Source organism: Mandrillus leucophaeus, unplaced genomic scaffold (genome assembly GCF_000951045.1).
Source record: "Mandrillus leucophaeus isolate KB7577 unplaced genomic scaffold, Mleu.le_1.0 Scaffold980, whole genome shotgun sequence".
In the NCBI taxonomy this organism is placed as follows: Eukaryota; Metazoa; Chordata; class Mammalia; order Primates; family Cercopithecidae; genus Mandrillus; species Mandrillus leucophaeus.
Window position 1 is genome coordinate 842,470 of NW_012110697.1, and position 22,199 is coordinate 864,668.

Sequence of the window (22,199 nt, forward strand, 5' to 3'; positions counted from 1 at the left end):
AAACATCTCACAGTTTCTGCTAGAATGTCATGTCCCTAATAGTGCTCAGCCAATATCGGATGGTTACTTCGATGGGTCACATAGGACTATAAAAACATTTGTGTTTGATGCAGTGGGTACACTGTTGGGATCCCAATAATAAAAACACAAAACTCTCAAACTGGGTTTTTCTGATTCTATGCTTTAAATATTTGTACTGTTGTTTTTATTGACGCTTTTATTTTGTTTCTAGTCTTAATTTCTTTCTCTCTCTGAAAGAACTTTCATTTAAGGCAAGTCTTAAATGAAATATCACACTGTCTAGGAAAAGATATATTGGCTGCAATGAGGAGGATGGAGTGATGGAAGAGTGGCTAAGTCTGTGTGTGTACATGATTAATATAACTATGTAACATAATTTACGGAGAACTTTCTAACAGAATTTTCAACTGAATTCACCCAAAGATCTTGTTAAATTGGTGTCATCCCCTCTTCTCTTTAGCTGAATTGACATAAAAAAAAGAAGACTTGTGCTTATTAAGGGAATTTGGAAGTCACGGTCTCCATTTAATAGATGGGGACTAAGTAGCAGGTCTTGACTGAAACACCAGCTCTCTCTCTTAATAGCTGTGGGATCTGGGGCTAGTTTCTCATGCATCATTTTTTCTCATTTGTACTTGCTGGAGGAAACTGAAGTTTATTATTTTCCCAAGGGCAACAAAAATAGTCACTGGAGGAATTATGCCATGGACTCCTGTTGATTTAAGGAACTATAAGAAACATTTCACTGCACTGTCACAACAGTGAATCAGCTAAGAAGCCTGGCCTCCTCTGCTGCTCTGTGTCTACATTCAGGCATCAAGAAGCAACCATATGGTGGTTTTAATACAATTCATCTCTGTGAATTATAATCTCTAATATGTGTGTGTGCATCTCCCAAGGATATTGAAGTTTGAGCTCTAGGGGAAAAATTATACACAACTTTATTCTTGAGAAATAAACAATTCATTACAATGCACCCCTGGTTGGAGCATGCATAGGAGTGTGAGGTTCACACTCCAAAGTCTTTATTCATTGACAGAGTTAAAACAGAAGAAAAATAACAGAAAAATCATGGTAAATGTTATAGATTCCTTTAAAGTACTACATTAATATACCAGGATTAAGAATGACCACATCAATCACTTTTTTTTGCATGCCTGGGACACGTACAAGGTGAAATAGTTGCACACCTCACCTAGGGGTGACTTTGTATTGTTTGGAAGAAAAGTACAAACAAAGTCACACTGTGATTGAATCCTGAGATTCTATCCTATCCTGGGGGAATCCAGAGTAAAGCCATTGGGTTTCCTTTAGCATACCAATCAGCAGGGGCAAGCGAGGGCCAGCCTGGTATGAAGGTGACATCAGAGACATCTGTGTCCCTAGAATTCTAATAGCGCTCTGAAGTGTGGGCTTTATACTATCATCTGAAGGGCTGTGCATAGAAGCGTAATGCTTAAGAAACACCCTTTGATGATGAAAATATATGGCACTTCAAAATAGCCTGCTTTGTGAAAAAACAATCTGCCACATTTAAATTCTGAATATAGCTAACATTGAAATAAAATTGTCTGGATTAACTGTTGCAATAAGAGAGAGCTAATTTCATCCTGCCCTTGTCTGCATAACTGCTAACCATCCTTTAACCTCCAGCTCACCCATCCCCTTGCTCTCGTGGCAATGTTTCATATCTATTTACATCTGATATGTCCAGAAAGTAAGTCAAGCTGGTGAAGGTGCCTACTGTGTGGTTGGAGCTCCACAGCTAGCTTAGCACATTTACATAGTGCTGAGTAAATGCTTTTGGAATCACTGAAGGATGATACACAACAGGTGAAATAGTTAAGAGGGAACTGAATGAGTTAGCTAGGGTATTCGGCCTGAGAGTTCATTAAAAACGCTTGGATATGCTTCAGTTTATGCTTATCTTGAAGAATAAACTATTTTTTTCTTGCAAATAATTTATACCTCTTAATGAAAAAGAAAATGGGTTTGTAAAGAACCTCCTTTGTGGTTCTAACACGGAAATTGCCAGTATCACCAAAGATTTCTACAGTTCATAGTATCAGGCATACGAATACTAGGCCAACAGCAATCATTCTAAATTGGTTAACACAAATGAACCAGCAACGTGGGAGCCATGTGGGATGTGCTCACATTTAAAGAATACTGATGTAAGTAAAGTAACAAAGTCTGCCTTGGGACCTTGACCTAATGTGGCATACCCATTATCTAAACTGACCATCTATTTGGGGCAGACCACGTCTCTTTGAAATGAATTATCTGAAAGCAAGTCCCTCCTCTGGAGTCTAATAACACGTTATTAACTCCTTTGAGGCACCTTTGAAGTACAAATGTGTCATCACACATGTAACAGTATAACATCATTTCTGTTTACAGTAAACACAGAGAAAATGAAAGCTACCATCTCAGAAGTACATCCAAACCATATGAACCTAAGACTTACTTTCAGGGACCCCTGTCACTCATGAGGCTATGTCACATGTCAGCAGCAGACCTGGCTCTACACCTCTGCCTTCAGTCTCTGTAGGTTGTTGCATAGTCCCTGGCCTTGACAAAGTCATTCAAAATGGCTGGGCCTCAGTTTTCCCAATGACAGGGTTGGACCAGATACAGATGTGTAAATAAATACAATTTAAAAGCTGTTGGAACTCCCAAAACACTTTAAGGCTTGAGAGAGAGATGGCTGTGATCTAAGTCATACAGCATGTTATGCAATTCTACTTCTTAGATTATAGCTTAACTCTCTTCCTCATTGTTTTTGTTCTGTAAATGACTGCGAGACCAGAGATCGGACCTCTACCTTCCAATCACAAATCTTTGTTAGAGATTAAATGCCTTCTTTATTGTCCTGACCTATCTCCTGACCTAACTCAGACTAGATGGTTCCCTGAACAGGGACTTCATGACAGTTACATCTGCAGTAACTGCAATGGAATGTTAAATGACCTTTCTCAAAAGAGAAGGACCATCTGAACTAATCAGGTCATTGTGACTACGTATTAAGCCTTACACAGAAAGATGCTGAAATTCTGCTAAAATTTCCCAGGCTTTGTCTACATAAGCAATCTCAGACTTCTATGCTTTGTAACACTGACTTCCATTGTTAGGAATCTGTGCTTCTTGAGTGGGCTTGTCCTCAACTTTTGCATTTACACTCTCTTTAATCTAGATTCTGACCCTTTTCATTTTTTAGGTTGAATAGAGTACCTGAGAGGCCCTGTAGGGGGCTAGGGCTACACTGTCTTCCCAGTGCTTTCATCTGTTTCCTCTATTGAAGTTCTGGTGGACAAACACAAAAAACAAAAAGCAAGATGATTTTAAAGGCACTTGATGATTCAATTGTTCTTAGGATAAAAAAATAGCTTAAGAATTATCTTAAATATTTTCCTGGGACAAAACTAGGAAAAAAGTTAAAACTATCCATATAGGTGGGTTTTCTCCCACCTCCCTTTTTAATACCCAGGAATGTACTGGCTAAAATATTCCCAGCAATTCATGTACAACTCTAGAGGGCACCATTCATAACAAAGACAATGTCAATGGTGTTTCCTGGAGCCTGCCACTCAGTGGCCTTAAGGAGCCAATGAGTGGGCCGGCACTGGCATCTTATCTCTACTACTTACTAGTTATATGACCCTTGGCAAGCTATTTGATCTCTCTGATTCTGTTTCCTTCTCTATAAAATGGAGTTGATAAAGTATATTTCCAAAGTCTGCTATAAAAATTAAATTAGATAACATGTGTACAGAATCTGGTGTTAGGCAGCACACTAACACCTATATTAGTTCTTTAAAATCATAAAACTATCCTATTTCATGGTATAAGAAACAATTGTATTTAGGACTTGTGGCCCATACTATAGGGAGAGACCAAAAGATACTGAGAAATTGGCAACAGATTTCATATCCTAAAGATGTGGAAGATACCCGAAAGTTAAAGAGGTCAGAATGTAGTAGCCCCAGAAGCACCGAATTTTGAAGTCTCAGAAGTGTGATAACTGGCAGAAAAGAAGACTAATCAGCATACTAATTTATTAGGGTATGTTGGCACAACCATTATCAAGGATAAACAACTGTTTAAGACATGCTGCATTCATTAAGGTTATATGTGCTGCCAACAAATTACTATATGCTTAATTTAAACCTTTTTGTGCCTTCCTTAGTAATCCAGGACTTGTCAATATTTAATTGCACTAAATCTTTAATTGATTCTTTAGATAAGAAGCAATTAACCTACACAATAAAACTATAATTTAAGAATTACAGACTTTCAAAATGATGGAACTGAGATTTTATATAGCATCTGGTCTAACCTCTACATGTGACACCTGGGAAAACTGAAGTCTAGAGCAGCTGAGAGACACCTACAGTCACACAAGGCAAAGGCATTTCTGGCACTTGCTTTCATTAACTTATTGTAATTTTTTCTTACTACAGGAAACCCTTATTTGGCTTGCCTAAATACACGTACCAACAATTTAACATTGGACATATGAGTTCCCACCTCAACTCTGCATAATTTGGGGTTCACAAGGCAATGAAAGAAAGCTGAAGGGCTGGGTCAATGACGGACAAAAGCAGTGTGGTGGGGCTGTGTGGGAAGGTCTGAGGATATTCAGGAAGGCAAAGGAAGAATAAATTAGAGATCTATCGGTCTGGGATTTGAGTAGTGGCAATTAGGGTCTATTAAGGGACCAAATATAGAACTATTCTCTATATTCAGGCCTTATCTCAGTGACTAGCATGTAGTAGGTTCTTAGTCCTCATTTACTGTATGACTGGATAATGAACAGTAATTGAATGAATGAAAGAAAAAGCCTGTTCCTAGAGAAGAAATGAGACCTTTAGGGGTAACAGAGCAGGGGAACTGCCTAGGACAGTCTGTTAAAGGAGGAAGAGGAAGAGTCAGCAAAGCTATCCCTAACCTTAGCATGAGGGAGGTACCTCGTTTCCCTTGCAAGGACAGTGAGTGTGTGGCCCTTTTGCTTCCATCCACATTTCCATTCTGAGGAAGTGCAGTAGTTTCTATGGCACTGGGTCTGTTTCTAGCCACACTGCCCAGGATAGAACATGAGGAAGTGGAATGCTTGAGGGGAGTGTTTCTCCAAGAGCAACAGAAATCTCAAATCCATAACGTCACATTATTTTGAGAAGACAGTCTGTGCTCACATGCTAGCCATGCAAGCTACTGCCCATATGGACATGGATGAGAAAAATGCTTCATAGCAGGAACTGAAGATTAAGAAACAAATGTGATTCTAGGCTAGCAGAGCAAACTCCACCTAACGAAGAATGAGGGAAACCTGGGATTTCCTGGCCAACTTTTCATTCACTGAAAATGTGGCCATCTGTGGTCCTAAGCCTGGTGTGCTTCAACCTTCTGCCAAGTCTGTTACGGCTAGACTTTCAAAGCAGGAGTCATTTTAAGAGCACTGGTGGCACAGACATGATACAGAGCTATATCTCACTATATTTTCCAAATAGGTCAGTGTTTGAAATTCCCTTTCCTTTAAACATCTATGTCTAATATTTTTCACTTTTGTACCATAGGATGTGGCCCCTTGAAAAAATATACACCATTCATCACCTCTTGTATTTTCCTGGGATTAAACAGAGAAATTATAATAAAATAAGCTGCATAAATACCTAAGAAAGGCCTTTCAAGGTTCTTATGATGTAAGCAACTTCCTACTTAAAAGGAATGCCAACACCTCAGTGGATAATACCAAAGAATTGGATAATAACTTTTCTATATAACTTCTAGTAACTAATGGCAAAATGACAGTATGTGTGTCAGTTGCTAGGACAGAGTAATGGATTCTGCTGTATGTTCATATGAAACATATATACAGCCCAAGGAGAAGATGTGATGTATTTAATGTGATCTTTATTTAACATTTGATTAAGGCAAAGCTGGTGCATTTTTTAAAACAGTCTTTCAAAACCAAGGGAACAGGTCAGTGAAAAGACCAATGATATAAACACTCTTCCCCAACTCACAGAGTTGTCGAGACTTTTACATTTTTTGCCCAGTTTCAATTCTCTAAAAAGAAATGCCACCTAAAAAATGTGCTAAGCACCCTCTAAACATTTCTCATTATGTTGTCGATGCTGGTACTCACCCCTTTACAGTGGCTTACTATACTCATCTTAACTCAGCTCTGTATGCCATTCAGGGAATAAACACAAGTTGCTATTTGAAAGAAAGGGGAAGCATCTGTTGGAATTTTTATATTAATATTTGTAAAACATCTTGAGAAAAAATAGGAAAAGGCAACCCAGAAAATAGTGTTCTGCACTGAAATTATAGAAAAGGTAGTAAAGAAACCAAACTAAAAGATTTTTCTAATAAAGGAACAGTTTTGTTCTCATTATACAAATAATCTTAGCTAAGTGAAGGTAAGAACTAGAAGGCTAATTCTAAAACAGACCAGCTTTTGGACAAGAGTAAAACATACCTTTGTGTCTAAATTTATCATACAATAAACTCCCTGGAATGGTTCTCGTGCTGTCTAGCTCTGAGCATATTGATTCTTCTCTTGTTTTTGTCTTTAATTACGCTGCTGAACTCCTAACTTCTTAAGGAAAAGTGAACCTAAAGAAACAGGGTGACTAAGGTCATACAAATGTCCACTCACCTCCCATAATTTTGGATTGGCAGTTAATAAACTCCGGCTTCCTGTCCGTGAGGTACCTCTGGCAGGTATGGTGGAGGATCTGGAAGAAGGTGCATTTTTCTGATGCTGTGCTGGCTACCCATTGGTCAAAAGCATTTTCAAACAACAAATCAAACTCTGCCGAATCCTGGAAAACACAATGAAATAACTATTCATCTCAATCTAGAAAAACTGCTGTTTCTAGATTACTCCTGTCAAAAGATTTATAAAGGCTAAAACAAAGACTTTGATCGCAATCATAAGGCTCATCTTTATCCAAGTGTATGGAGAGTCTGCGTTTCTCTGTTTATGAAGCAAACCCCAAATCTTACAGTATTGATACACGTTCCTAGGAAACTAGTATCACACAAGTTGAGATAGCCTAACTAAACACTGACAAATGTCAGAATTCAGATCATGTATTATCTTCCCAATTTCCTGGAAAAGGGATTCCTTTAGGTTCTCAGCAATGACCTATATTAATCTGGCCCCTAAACTTTGGTAGGAAGATCCCCTCTTGCTATTTTAGTCTATAGTAACAATTTCTATTTTATTATTCTTCATTATTAGCATTTTGTGAGGTGTGTGTGTGAGCAACGGGAATGTACTTTGAATAGATAACTATGTCAGAAAATGTTTCTCCGATTAAAAGCAAGGGAATCACAATACATACTGAAAGATACCATTCATTTACTTCATACTGAACTTTGTACTTGCTGATCGATGTTACCGGAGATCACATATCTTCAATATGCATTCTCTTAGGTTCCTCTATTAAACATGATGAAAAGATTTATAATTTCACTTAAGAAAGGACTATGTATCCGAAAGTTTTAATCCCATAATTGAAATAGAGAAATAGCCTTCTTAAGAGTGATTCAAACCACCACCACCACTACCAAGGTCAATCAGAGAGTCATCTTGTGAAAAGAATGCCTTTGCTCAGCATCGGACAATTCACTCACCCCATTAGGATCGATACCATTAACCTGGCGAAGCTGCTCGAGCATCCACTGTGATCTCCGAACAAACGATGTGGAGCCTTCAAACTGTTTGACCTTTGTAATGGACGCCTGTGTGGGTTTCTTGTTTGTCACTGCCAACAAAAGATTACTCAGATTAGTGCACCCGCAAGTTGGTGGTTTGTTTCCACATTCAGTGCTGTTTCTACATGACACCTACTGTGTATATGCACAATAACAGAGAGAAGGCGGAGGGGGAAAGGAGGGAATATGAATAAGTATGTGTGCCTTTGGTCAGGGGTGAACGTAAAGGAAATAGATGTTATAATCTTCACTCTGAAGCAGTTTACAATATAATTGTAACTGTAAGGGCTGCTTCATTTATGTCTTTATCCATTCAAACTGAAAATGACTTAAGTGAATAACACCAAGCACCTTCAATGGAGGCTACAAGTGCACAATTACAGCTTGCAGGAAAAGAAGCATATAGTACTGACAGGCATCAGGTAGGGTTCACTGGGAAAGGTTGAATTTTAAAGGAAATGAAGGTAATTGGCTCCCCTAGAGAACTGCAAAGTATATTTCTAGTTTTATAGTCCTGTGTAAACATCTTAGGCTTCAGTGATGAGGAGTAATACCTCACTCAAAAAATCCCCAAACTATTTGGTTCTCTAATATTGTTCAGTTTGTATCTAGTTTACATCTAATTATGATTGAATCTGGTGTTCTGGGCACACCTCCACACCTGTAGGAAAAGGACAGTTTCTCCTCTCAGCCTCAGCGAGTTCTCCCCCTAAGCCTTTCTGTGCTAAAGACAGACAGCATCACTTCTCAGACTGATGTCAAGCATCAGGCACCAGGAGAGGCACTCTGAATATTTCTACACCTGCCTACTTTGTGACTTGGAGACTCAAGGGTAGGAAGTAATTAATGGTCTTTAAAGGGATTTCCTAAAAGCTTCTCCTGGACCCTGGCTGTAGGAATTAGCAAATTAAATAGAAAGGAACTACGGAAAGTAGAAATCATTATTGGCTATAATGAAGATGATCCTAATTACTGACTTGCTGACGACTATGCATCTGCAGCGTATTCGTTCCTTGTTTCAAATCACCCGACAGATTCCACACTTTCCAATAACTATGCAGATGCTCAACAGATGGCAAAAAGAATTCTTAAGGGATGAAGGACAGAAAGCACCTACTCCAATCACCGTTGGTGAGCAGGAAGACTCTACAGTTCATGCATTCCATAGCTTATTGCAGCTCATTGTCTGTGGTCATTAAAGCAGGAGAGCAGAGACAAAGGAAAGGTGGCCACTGCCTTTAGATCTAGTGAGAACCCTACTTTCCCAGTACTGAAGACCACCTTTATGGCCTGAGTACTATCTACTCTCTCTGCTTCCAACCATAATTTAGTGAAGATTTGTTTTTAACTTCAAACAATGTTTCGGTTTATCACCCATTATTTCAGTTAGATTTGCTAAAAACTTCTGAATATTTCATACCAATTACATTTACTTTTATGATTAAAAAGTCATCATCCTCTTAACACCCACAATCAGATGAATTTTTATAGTCTTCTGTTCACAAAGAGGAACAACCATTCCCTCTAACTGAATTCAGGCAGTATTACCAGTCTGCCCAGGACTCTGTCTATCCATTTAATTTGATTCATTTATTTTTTGTGTCTCCTATGACACAAATGGGAGACCTAATAGGTTTCTCTGATGACTGTGACCTGCTCTTACGTTTTAATGTTAAAGAAAACAATACACCTGGAATATAGACAGGTCTTAAAATGTGCTTAAAAGATTAAAGAAGGCTTTTCAATAACAGGAAAACATGGGTTCCTGTATTAGACACACACCCCTAAACACACAAAGAGAATTTCCTCCTGTGTTTATGTAAATCATACAACATTTAAGCCTGGGAAACATGAAGGCTTTCTTTCTAACTTTAAAGTTGTTATGAGCTCCTATTTTTACTTCTGGCCCATTTGTTTCCAAGTAATTTACAGCATTTTAAAAGCTTAAACACAACTCGAGATCACTGTATATTGCGGGCATGTTTTAAGATTCCCATCTAAGGAAGGTAAGTTCCATTGAAAGTTTGTCATTGAAATGAGGCATGCAGGAACCCCAAGTATTATGACAAATGACCCCATGGAATTCCTCCACAGTGATCACACTGCAGAGCAGTCTTTTTTAATGGAGGCAGTTGTAAGTCTATCCATTCCTGCCTTTTCTCCCCTATTAGTTTATTCCTCGCCCAGTTCTTGGAGTCTGGCTAGTTTTCCTGGGCACTGAGCCCGGTCTGGTTTAATTTTTGTTTATGGTTATTATCTCCAGCATCCTAGTTTCTATTTTGAAGCAGGTGTCTTAAAATTATATTATTATATACACATTGTATAGAGTTAAATTAAGACGTTCCCCTTCTGAAATCAAAACACTTGCACACACACACCCCATTGCCAGACTTTTTGAGTACGTACTTGAAGAAAACATGTTTTAACTATTTCATGTTTTGTTGTTTCGGGGGTCAATAGCTGATAAAAAAAAACATGCCAGTCACACAAAATCCAGATGTCTAGTGAAAAACAGTGATTTACCTTCTCCTTCCAAAGGAAAGCTAATTGACAGCACACCCTGGAAAATGCAACCAAATTATCTGGATCAGTAATATCATAGAGCTGCATGCTAGAGGCTCCCAAAGTCATTATTTTGGATAACTTTAAAGGTCAGATAACCAGGGAATTTCTGTTATGCCTTCAACATTCACAAGGAAGAGACCAACACAGAAGCATTTAAAGGAACAGTGTGGGCATGACTTCCAGGTAATACTGCAGACCACTCAGAAGTAGCCGATTCTCCAACTTCCTGCACTGGTATCGGAGGCAGGCAGAAGCATGGGGGCAACCAAATTCAGGCCGCTTTGCTATTAGCTCTGAAAAAACAACATGGTTTTCATAACTCATGCCTCCTCTTTGGCTTTCATGTAGACTTGCTACTACATTTCAGCTTTGGTTAAGAAGCAGTGACACAAACTATTATGTCCCGAATATCCAGAATATCACTGCCATCACTACTCAAGTGGAGTAACATCTCTGTCTCATGAACGAATGGTCTAAAGAGCTCTTTTTAAAAATGGCCCTTCCATGAGACATTTTATAAAAGCAAAATTCAAAAACTTGCTATACTCAAATGGTGGAGACCAGTGACCTTGCCTGTGCCCAATATGAAAATTCTATTTAATTAAAAACCCATAAGCCAGTCAATAACAAAGACCATGTCATATCAAACTTGGTCTTGCAACAAGTCAGAAAAGTAGAACTGGTAGAAGAGGGAACAAAGACCAAAGGAAAGACAGAAAGACAAGTCACTTGCGTGTTATGTGAAATGGGAGAAGAGCTCAAGATTCAGCTCTTCTGAGAGCAGACCCCCTGTTTCAAGGTCCAGTGGCTGAAAGACCACTTTTTCCAAAAAGCCACACTCTTACACCCACACTCTCATTATTCACAGCATAATCCCTCAACTATTCCAAAAAGGAAAACCAGTTTGGCCTAAGAAACAAATTATCTATTTAAAATAAATAGCCTTAAAATATTATTTTAAAGGAAACAATCAGTGTATACCACTTCTACATCCTCAACTATCTCATATTTGAGATAGCTGAATAACATCTTTTTACACATCTTTATATATTTACTATACATATTGAACCTGAATTATTTTATAACTTTATGTGGCCATTTCTCAAAAAGTAAAAAAGAAAGAAAAAAAGAAAAGGGGTGAAAGAAAAACAGATTGCACCCCCAAAAGCTATAGTTTTGATGCTTAGGGTAGCTAAAAATAAATACCCTTAAAATATTATTTTAAAGGAAACAATCAGTATATACCACCTCTACATCCTCAACTAGCTCATATTTGAGATAGCTGAATAACATCTTTTTACACATTTTTATACATTTACTGTACACATTGAACTTGAATTACTTCATAACTTTATGTAGCCATTTCTCAAAAAGAAAGAAAGAAAGAAAAAGAAAGAAAGAAAAGGAGCAAAAGAAAAACAAATTCCACCCCCAATAGCTATAGTTTGATGTTCAGGGTGGTGAAAAAGCAGAATTTACCACACCTACATACCTAAGATGCCTTAAACTTTCATCATGCCCAGCCCTATTTTGACCTTACAGTTAAGTGAAGGTCCGTGTTTTGTGGTATGCTTCAGCTCTCTCCTCTGCTTGAGTCTAACCACCAGACATTTTGATTTCAACAAGAGTGCTGATGAAAAATAAATAATCTAGAGGCAAAAAAAGGCAGTATTCACACAGTATCTTATTAGGGCTGCTGTGTGACTGTGCCAGAGGTGACTAAGGGAAAAGGAAAAAGCGAGCTTCTGAAATGAGGGTTCAGGAAGTAACTGACTGTGGCTTCTTGGTGCTGCTGTGGTGACAGAACAGGCTATGTGGCCAAGGTGAGAAATAAGTATTTGAAGCTAGTTTCCTTACTGCTCTTCCAAAGCTCTAATGTATGATAATTCTAGGTGGATTTCACAATATCCATGAGAAACAAATATCAGGTCTGAGGCTGCTGCGTCAGCAATTCTATCAGGCAAGATGGCTGAATGTTTATAAAGCATAAAAGCAAAAATATCTAATTTGTTACCTTAAATGCTTTCAGAACAGGGAAACATCCTCTCTGTTGTAGTTAGTGGGAAATGGAGCATGGTGCTCTCCACACAGGATTGATCTTTCGCTTCTCATACTATTTCTCAGTGTGTTATAATTTGGGGGCATAACAAATGTTTAGACCCTGCAGGCTATGTAACCCAGAGTTGCAAACCAGACCAACTTTTGAAATGGTCAAAAGTTTGTCTCTGGGGCCCTCCCCTTCTCCTTCTGTTCCTTCCTTCCCATCTTAAAATCTGGCTCTCTTGCCAGATTCCCAATTGGACCCAAAGGGGTCTGACATGGGATTCTTAAATCTGCACGTTTTTTGTTCTGTTTTGTTTTCAAGACAGGTCTTGCTCTGTTGCCTATGCTGGAGTGCAGCAGTTGCAGTGATGACTTAGTGCAGCCTCTGTCTCCTGGGCTCAAGCGATCTTCCCTCATCAGCCTCCCAACTAGCTGGGACTACAACAGATATGTGCCACTACATCCCGCTAATTTTTAAAGTTTTTGTAGAGATAGGGGTCTATGTTATCCAGGCTGGTCTCAAACTCCTGGGCTCCAGTGATCCTCCCACCTTGTCCTCCCAGAATGTTAGGATTACAGGTTGAGGCACCATGCCCGACCTAAATCTGTATGTTTTAAGGAAGGTCTGTTTCTTTTTTGTTTTTCAAAAGAACAGCAACAACAAAAACGGTGGTACTTCAGTCATGTGCACCAAGCCACTGGGGAAAAATGTAGGATGCCCTTAAACAGTTCCTGCTCCATTAACTCCAAAGGTGGAAGGAAACAATAAAATCAGTACATAGGGCTTTGGGAAGCAGATTTCCTCAGTCTACTGAAGAGATATTCACAAAGAAAAAAGTTTTCCAGACAGAAGTTTCCTGATTTTGAATCACTAGTTCCTTAGTATCACTAGTTCCTAGGTATCCAACTATATACCACATTCTCATCTCCACAAGTGGAAGAAGCGACAATGGAAAGTCTAGGAAATTTTTCCAAAAGGGATGAGAAAAAGGAACCACTTTATGAAAATGTCTTCCTTTGTAAAGCAGTTTGGGTAAGTCTTTCAGTAGAAGGAGAAAAATAAAAAAAAATCTTGCTAAAATATTCTATAGGAAGGCTGCTTTAATATGAAGGTACAACACTACGTCCAGAGTAGTTAGCAACTATACAAATAACAGAGCAAGTGCTTGCCCTACACCAACTTTGCAGGTGGTACTAGCTGGTTTTAATGCTTCCACATGCCAACAAGAAAGTGGCATTACTTTTGGAATGTGCAATTTTAATGCCACATGAGATCTAGTTAGTACTTTTAAAATCTAGTCCCTTTTAATTTTAAACTTTCTTTATGCTGTTGATAATTTTATTAAGTGTAAAAATATGTAGATTTTTATTTTGAAAGGATACTTTCTTTTTCAAGTAAATGACAGGTAGTCCTGGACTATTACATTTTAACCTTAAAATTAGGAACCTTAACCCCTGGAAGGCTTGAATTCCCCACTGCCCTCCCCAGACTAGGACCATGATATGGTTGTATTATAATGGATACAGAGTACTAACTGAGGTATGCATGTATAAAAATCAGTGAGGGAATGAAAGTTTTTTTTTAAGTTTTAATTTTTGGCCTTTGAGCTTCTTGTGGAGAATTTAATATATTCTTGAGTCAGGTGGCTGCTTTTGATGCCTTTGATGGCTCCTCTACAAAAGGAAGAAGAGTTCCTGTGCCCACAAGAAACCATGAACTTACTTCAGCTTCAATTGTTTAGTTTCAAAATTCAGCCACAGTTTTAAGGAATTTGAACATTTTCTTACTAGAAAAGAGGAGTATCCCAAGAACTACAAGTAAGACTAAAGAAAATGTTAATAACCAAGAAGTTATAGAAATATCAAAGACTAGAAGAGAGGAATTTAGGGGTTAAAACCTCTTACAACAATCTCTTTTCCTCCAATCCTTATTCTAGCAGCATCTCTCTTAAGTGATTCTGTTTGTTTCGGGCTTCCTGAAAATCTGATTTCAGGGAGACTCAACAACCCGAGATTTCCCAATGTGTTTGATTTTTTAACTTCCTTAGACATTTTTCCACAGACCTGCAGAGAAAATAAATTTGCATGCATTTTGGATAAGGAGAACACATATGATGAATTATAAAACCTAGTTAATATTAGTTACTGCAAACTAATAGTTATATTTTATATGGAAAGTTTATATAACATGTCTGTTTCATGTAATATAACTGTGAAACAAACAAACAAACAGGTCAGAGCAAGACAGTAAATGCCCAGAGTTGTGACAACTGATGGTTTCTGAAAGGGATTAAATCCAATTCCACCTATGGTATTAAACAAGGAGGATAATGGAAGGGGTTAACTACAGTCATAAAGTCTTATTCTGTTCTTACTTCCTCAATTCTAGTAACAGATGTAAACATCATTTTTGATCTATTCTTAGGCGAGATTTACAGAGTATCAAAAAACAAAGGCTTCAAAGAAGCAGCCACTTGACTCAAGAATGTATTAAGTTTCTCCACAAGAAGCTCAAAGGCTGAAAATAAAAACTCGAAAAAGAGATTTCTTTAATATTATGCTTTCCTTTAACATTATCCATTATATACTGAAAAGTATAGGGCAAACAGCAATTCTCTTCAGGAAAATGTCATACATGGTAGAAATTCAATGCATATTTTACCTAGAAGAGCGGCTAAAAAGCAGTCTTAGAACTAAGAAACCCTTTACAATGAGAAGAGATGGAAGCGTTTCTGTAGCTAAGGAAGCAGGTGAGGGAAGGGCCTGTGACTATGCTCCCGGACACCACGCACCTGCTGCTGAACATCCTCTTTCAACACATACGTTAGGTCTAAAAGAACCATGGAAGGATGTCATGAGCACGTGGATCTCCTCTAATGTGAGAAGGCCATTCCAAAGGGAAAGAAAGGGACTCAAATTTGAAGGAGAAAGAGTAACACACAGAGAATTTTTAAATGGACTAGATACTAAACATATAATATCACTAGGTTTTTGGAAAAATCAAAGCTGCTATTACTTGGCAAGCATAAGCTGTGAAATATAATTACCACTATCAGTCAAGCAAAGGCAGATTTATCTGCTCTCTTGGCTCTCCTCCCTCCTCACCACCACCACCATCCCTTCCTCAGTATTTTTAATCATACATTGTAAATGAAGGGATACAGCACCGAACTTCTAAAAAAAGTGCATGGTATCACTAAGAACCTGCCACCTTCTCTCTCTACTGTGTTCGACTGGGGAGTAAAATCCAGCAACACACTCGGGTTAAAACCAAGATCAACTACATTATAAAAATTATCTAAAATTAAAATTAGCTGAATTTATTTTAATTTAAAAAATTTTTAATTTTTTAAACTCTAGGCAGTATCTACTAAAGCTAAACATGTACATATTTTATGACCCAACAATTCTAATCCTGTGGCTACATCCAATCCAGATAAGTGCTATGTCTACCCTCCTACCTGAAGTAACCAAAAATGGACAAAATATACGAAGCAATGGTTTTTAAGGCATTGTATATCAAGCAATGAAGCATAGTGACCCCTGAGAGATGGGAAATGAGTAAGGTGAGCCCTACAATTGTTCTAGTTTACTACTTTGAGAGAGTTTCTAGGCTGTGGTGCAGGGAGGAATAACCCACGAAGAGACTGGCAGATTCCCTGAGTTGAAGCGAGTGCTGAGAACCCAGGGATATCAAGGTGGCTAAAATTCTTAAGACAGAGTACTAGAGAAGACAGACACAGACAAAACTCTAGAAATCTGCAGAGATTTGCCCATGACAATTCAAATGAGTGATTCCCATCACATGTTTGTGAGGAAACTACCTGAGGTTTAAAAAATAATCACTCAAAATGAATAGAGGATACAGTACTCCACGCTCACACAGGGCTGGCTATAGTGCCTGTTTCCGTCATCCAGACTGTTAAAACCTCAAGATTCCTGGGGCACTGAGTAGAATACACAGAAAAGTCCCACTTCATTAGTGAAGAATAATTAGCCCTAGACAAGCAATGCTCTAGTCCTGTACAACAAATATGGTATGAAGATGATATAGTATTGAGTTTATAAAATATGAAAAAGTAAAATGTATAGCAACAGTAGCATGTTGGGAGAAATGAAAGTGAACTATTGGACAGTTCTCATACTATACATGAAGTAGCATATTACCTGAAGGTAGAGTATGCTAAAGATATAGGCTATAAACTCTAAAATAACGAAATGAAACCACTAAAATAACAAGAGAGTCACAGTTGTAATGGATAAATCTATAGATTTAATGCTATCTCAATCAAAATTCCAGTGGGTTTTTTTTTTTTGTAGAATATGACACATTAATTATAAAACTCATATGGAAGTTCAAAAGGCTAGAAGAGCGAAAACAACTATGGGAAAAAAACGTTGGAAGACTTACACTATCTGATTATAAGACTTGTAAAACTAAATGTAATATGGTTGATGGTTATGTACTCTGCAAAATTCATGTTAAAACCTAATCCCCATTGCAAAAGTATTGAGAGGTGGGCCCTTGAGAAAGAGATCGGGCCATGAGAGCTCCAACCTCACAAATGAATTTAGTGCCTTCTAAAAGGGACCTGGGAACTAGCTTGGCTCTTTTGCCCTTCTGCCATATGAGGACACAGCATTCATCTCTCTGGAAGATGCAGCATCAAGGCACTATCTTGGAAACACACACTGGGCTCTGAGCAGATACTGAACCTGCCAGTGTCTTGATCTTGATCAGCACCTCCAGGACTGTATGAAAAAATGTCTGTGGTTGATAATTGCCTAGTCTCAGGTATTGTGTCACAACAAGCACAAATTGATCAAGACACTAAAGTAATCAGGACAATGTAATACTGGCATCATGACAGACACATAGATCAATGGAACAGAATAGAGAGGCTGGAAAGCCCTGTACGTATGTGGAAACTGGTTTTCAATAAAAGTGAAAAGGCAATGCTATGGAGAAAGGACAGTCTTTTCAACAAATGGTACCGGAACAACTGGATATCCACATGCACACAGAGGAACTTCATTTCATACTTTGTACTATACACAAAAAATAAATCGAAATGGATGATATATCTAAATGTAAAGGCCTAAAATTACAACACTTTTAGAAGAAAACAAAGAAGAAAATCACTATGACCTTGGGTTATGGCAAAGATTTCCTATATATAACACTAAAAGCACAATTTATGAAAGACAAAGTTAATAAGTAGGACTTCATGAAAAACTCACGCTCTTTAAGAAAATGAAAAGACAAGCCACAAACTGTGAGAACATATTTGCAAATCATATCTGATAAACTTGTATCTGCCGGGCATAGTTGCTCATGCCTATAATCCCAGTACTTTGGGAGGCTGAGGTGGGCAGATTGCTTGAGCTCAGGAGCTTGAGACCAGCCTGGGCAACATGGTGAAACCCTGTATCTACAAAAAATACAGGAACCAGCTGGGTGTGGTAGCATGCTTATAGTTCCAGCTACTCAGGAGGCTGAGGTAGGAGGATTGCTTGAGCCCGGGAGGCAGAGGTTGCAGTGAGCTGAGATCATGCCACTGCACTCAGCTTGGGAGACAGAGTGAGACTCTGAACACACACAAACAAACAACAACAAAAATCTTGTATCAAGAATATACATTTAGAAACTCTCAAAATTCAACAAAAGAAAGCTAAATTAATAAGCAAAAGTGAAAAGGCAATGCTATGGAGAAAGGACAGTCTTTTCAACAAATGGTACTTCACTAAAGAAGGTGTGGATGGAAAATAAGCACATTAAAGGATGTTCAACATTACTAGTCATCAGGGAGATGCAAATTAAAACCACAATAAGATATTACACACCTACTATTAAAAATTAAATTAAAAATACTAAGGATACCAAGCATTGGCTTGTATACAAATGTTCAGAGCAGATTTATTTGTCATAGCCAAACACTGGAAACAACCCAAATGTCCCTCAGCAGGAAAACGGATAAACTGTGGTATATCTATACATGGAATCAGAGACGAAAGCAAGTGCAGATTATGGAGACTGGTGAACAAGGCTTTGTAAACACGAAGCAGGGGAGTCAAAGATGTGACCTGCATTATAAAAAATGTTCTCCAACTGCTGCAGGTCAAAGAGGTCATGGCAGGAATGGGTATGAAAGCAGGGAAACCCTTCTGGAACTTCTACGGCAATAGCCCAGGAGAGGTGTTGGCCGTAGCTTAGACCAGATGGTAGTAGTAAAAACAGAGAGAAAAGGGATAGTCTAACCCACTCTTCATTGCAGTTGACTCTCCAGACCAAAATCTTCAAGGTCACTCACCAAGTCCCAGGCATGTTCGTACCTCAGTGCCTAATGAATTGGAGGCCACTGCTTATTGAACATCACATTTTGTACATGTCAGGAAAATAAAGATAATTCTTTGTATTTTTATTTACCTGCAGTGCTATCAGACTGTAAATAACCTGAAAATGCAAGACTATGTCTTTGCATTCTTCAGGTACATGGTAGGGTGCCCCACTGAGAGTTTTAACTCAAATATGCATCACATGACATATCTCCATTCTGATCAGAAATAACCATCTATTTGCTGTATGTACTGGTGACTGTGATTAGCAATATTTCACCTGCCCCACTATCTTTTTTGGCTATCTCTCTCTCTCTCTCTCTCTCTTTTTTTTAAATCCAGGGTCATTTAAGGCAATATGGGGAAACAAAAAAAGAATAAGCAGGCACACCTGACTACCAAATCCCGCTATGTGGTAAAGAGCAGCTTCTCTCATACAGAAAGCCGGCATCTCTGTGACTTCTGTGCAGATACCAAGGTGAAACAGATTGTTATGCACATCATTAGTATTTATGTGGCAGCCTATGAATCATTCCCAAAATAAATGATGCCACTTGTGGTAAATGATTTCTTCCTAAGAAAAATCCCTGGGGGGTCTTTCCAGAGCACAGCCTTGATGAAGATTCAGAACAAAAGAAATAAAATACCCGACTCTCTGGTGCTGGATAAGTGGTGATATGCTCAGCTTTCTCTATTCAATTCTCCACTGATACTTTGTGCCTAAATCGCAACATAATTGGAGGACAAACTGTTTTACGGAGATGAGCCACAACTACCAAAACACTTGCTCTTCTCAAAACTCGGCTGTTATGATGTCTGCACACTTCCATCTACCTGTCCCATGGTATCGTCCCCTCCCTCAGACTTACAGCCTAAAGTAGAGATTATTCTGATAAAGCCAATCTAAAGAGAACAGTCACCAGATTGAGCCATTACTCTATGACAGAGAGAAGCTGTTGCTCTCAATAAATACTAAAAGTGGTCCCTAAACTTTGTTCCATGGGGTTCAAGGATATAGCTCAGTGCTTATCCAACTTTTTGGTGTGTACACTATGAAGTATGGTTCCTTAGTTTTACTGGATGTCACTGTTTTCCACTGTGAAGGTAAGGGCATTATATTAAAAAAATGAGTAACAGGAACACCCATTATGTATAGTATGGTTTGTGTTAGGCAGAGAATAAATTTATCAAAGGATCATGCATGCCAGTAAGCAGACCTGCTAATTTTGAATTTTCAAGCCCTTTGCATAAACTTATTTTGGAACTAAAACCTCAGTTTACTTTGACTGAAATTTGAGGCAGAAATCATCAACTCTGCATTGGAAGGTAACCTATACTAGGTTTAAAGCTGTACTTAACGAGGGGCCAAATATGTGAAGTCCTTAGATCAACAAAACGCTACGAATTATAACTTCTATTGGCGCCTTCAAAAGCAATGTTTTGCATTCTCTTAATGTACAAGCTAAAGTTCTGTTCAGCCTATTACACCAATTTGACATAATTAAAGTTCACTTAACTGATTTTACATGTACAGTTTGTACTTCTGCCTATGTAATCAAGGTAATACAGAGTTATAGAGTGGGAAGATATCTCAAGATGTTTATTCTCCACTCTACATGTTACCTTTGGGCATGTTACCTTCTAAGATACATTATTCCAGTGTTATTTTTTTTACTCTCATAAAAATAATTTACAACCCATCCTAGTATTTAAAAAGTGTGACAAGAAACTCTTCTTTCAGGTTATGACTACAGCCATTTGCATTTGCTTATATTTTCATACTCTTGAAATCTGTCATTTAAATGGTCTCCAGTTTTCTTCATGTTCAAATTGTCCTGGTTCATTTAGTCTTCCTAAATAGACTCCCTACCCCATCACCACCACCTGTGTGGTCCTCCATTGACCCTAGCTGAGCTCTCCATGTCCCCTTTCAGATCTAAGTGGAATGGTTTAAAAACACATCACAAAAATGTGAAACACAACAAGTTCACATTCAGAGTTGGACTGGTCAGCACTGCTATTTGAGTATGCCTGAATTTTTAAAAACTATGATGCTACATGCTCATGGCCATCTTGTTATCTGCCATGGTGCTATATAGGCTCATTCTTTGGCCACATACTTAAAGAGATCAGAGAAAAATGTAATTGACATTTGAAACATGTTTTTTTTTTTTTTTCTCTAGAAGCCACACCAATATTTTACATCCCATTATGTTCTTTTTTCACTATTTTCATATAGCAGGAAGCCTATTTTAAACTGCTTAAGGCAGAAAAAGCTATTTCCTTTCCTCACTAAAGAATTTCACACTGGAGAGGCATGGCTTCTACTTCTATGCCTTCTCCAGCTCCCATTCCCAATCAAAGTAGAGCGAGGTGTTTAGCAGAATTCTTTGCACACGGTAAGCATCAATAGTGAGTATATCCATTAAACAAACACTATTAATATTGGGTGATAGGTTGTTGGAAGTAGGAAGATGGCACAGGGGAGAAAAGATTAAAAGATGAAAGGTGTTGTGTGAAGTCTGTTGGCAGGTGTAACCGGCAGTTGCCATGGCTTGAATAACTCCCATCAAGAAAGAGTAACTTCCATAAATACGTACTGTAGGTCTTGCTTCATCAAGCTGTACATTAGGAATGTGCCAGAGGATGCTGTCAGGGGCAAAGGTCACAAGAACACTCACAAAGCAGCAAACAGCTGAATATTTACTACCTGCAGAAGCAAATGATAAAATCTGTCCTCTCCAGAGCAAGGACTGTCTGCACGACGTTGCTGCTTTCAAGCCATGGCCCACTACTGGATGGTGCCTGGATGGCTTGTGAGAAGAATGGAGCACATTTTCCAAATGTGAAGATCACTAACTCAGGAACTCTGATGTCTTCCCATAACCTAAACTCAAATATCATTGCCTGGGACCATGGATCAAAACATTCACCTGACTCATCAGAGCTAGTAACTTTATAAGAATCTGCCTCTCTGGGATGTGTGAGGCCACAAAAGCAATGCATCTGCTTGAGAGTCTTTACTAACAATCTGGTGCCTCCATCTGACTCCATGGGCCCAGATCTCCACGGCCAACAGACTAATTTCTTAATTAGCCTTTGCCAGGCCTCCTGCATACCTTAGCACTAAGCAGTACCAGCACTTCTATAAAGAAGGAAAATTTTTCAGGAACTAACAATATTAAACAAATAAACAGAGAAACTAAACTATGCCAAAATTCCCATGAAGACTTACTTTTTCAAACAGAAATTTTAGTCTATTAGCAAATCAACAGATTCCTAGACACACTCTAGTATGAATAAGAAATCCAAATGGGTCTCAGAGGATAAGCATTGAGGAGTAAAATGCAAAATAAAATACAAAAAAAAGCCCTTTCGGCCGGAACCGCCATCTTCCAGTAATTTGCCAAAATGACAAACACAAAGGGAAAGAGGAGAGGCACCCGATATATGTTCTCTAGGCCTTTTAGAAAACATGGAGTTGTTCCTTTGGTCACGTATATGCGAAT

At 38.4% G+C, this 22,199-nt stretch overlaps 1 protein-coding gene across 1 annotated transcript in view; it reads right to left on the reverse strand.

The window, feature by feature from the left end:
• STXBP6 (syntaxin binding protein 6 (amisyn)) overlaps positions 1 to 22,199 on the reverse strand; it is an 87,812-nt gene that overhangs the window by 39,819 nt on the left and 25,794 nt on the right. The window contains exons 2-4 of the mRNA XM_011971029.1: positions 21,291 to 21,400; positions 7,666 to 7,878; positions 6,683 to 6,848 (exon numbers count right to left, since the gene is read on the reverse strand). Coding sequence (XP_011826419.1) covers positions 6,683 to 6,848; positions 7,666 to 7,878; positions 21,291 to 21,400 — 489 coding nt within the window. The remainder of the gene's footprint in view (positions 1 to 6,682; positions 6,849 to 7,665; positions 7,879 to 21,290; positions 21,401 to 22,199) is intronic.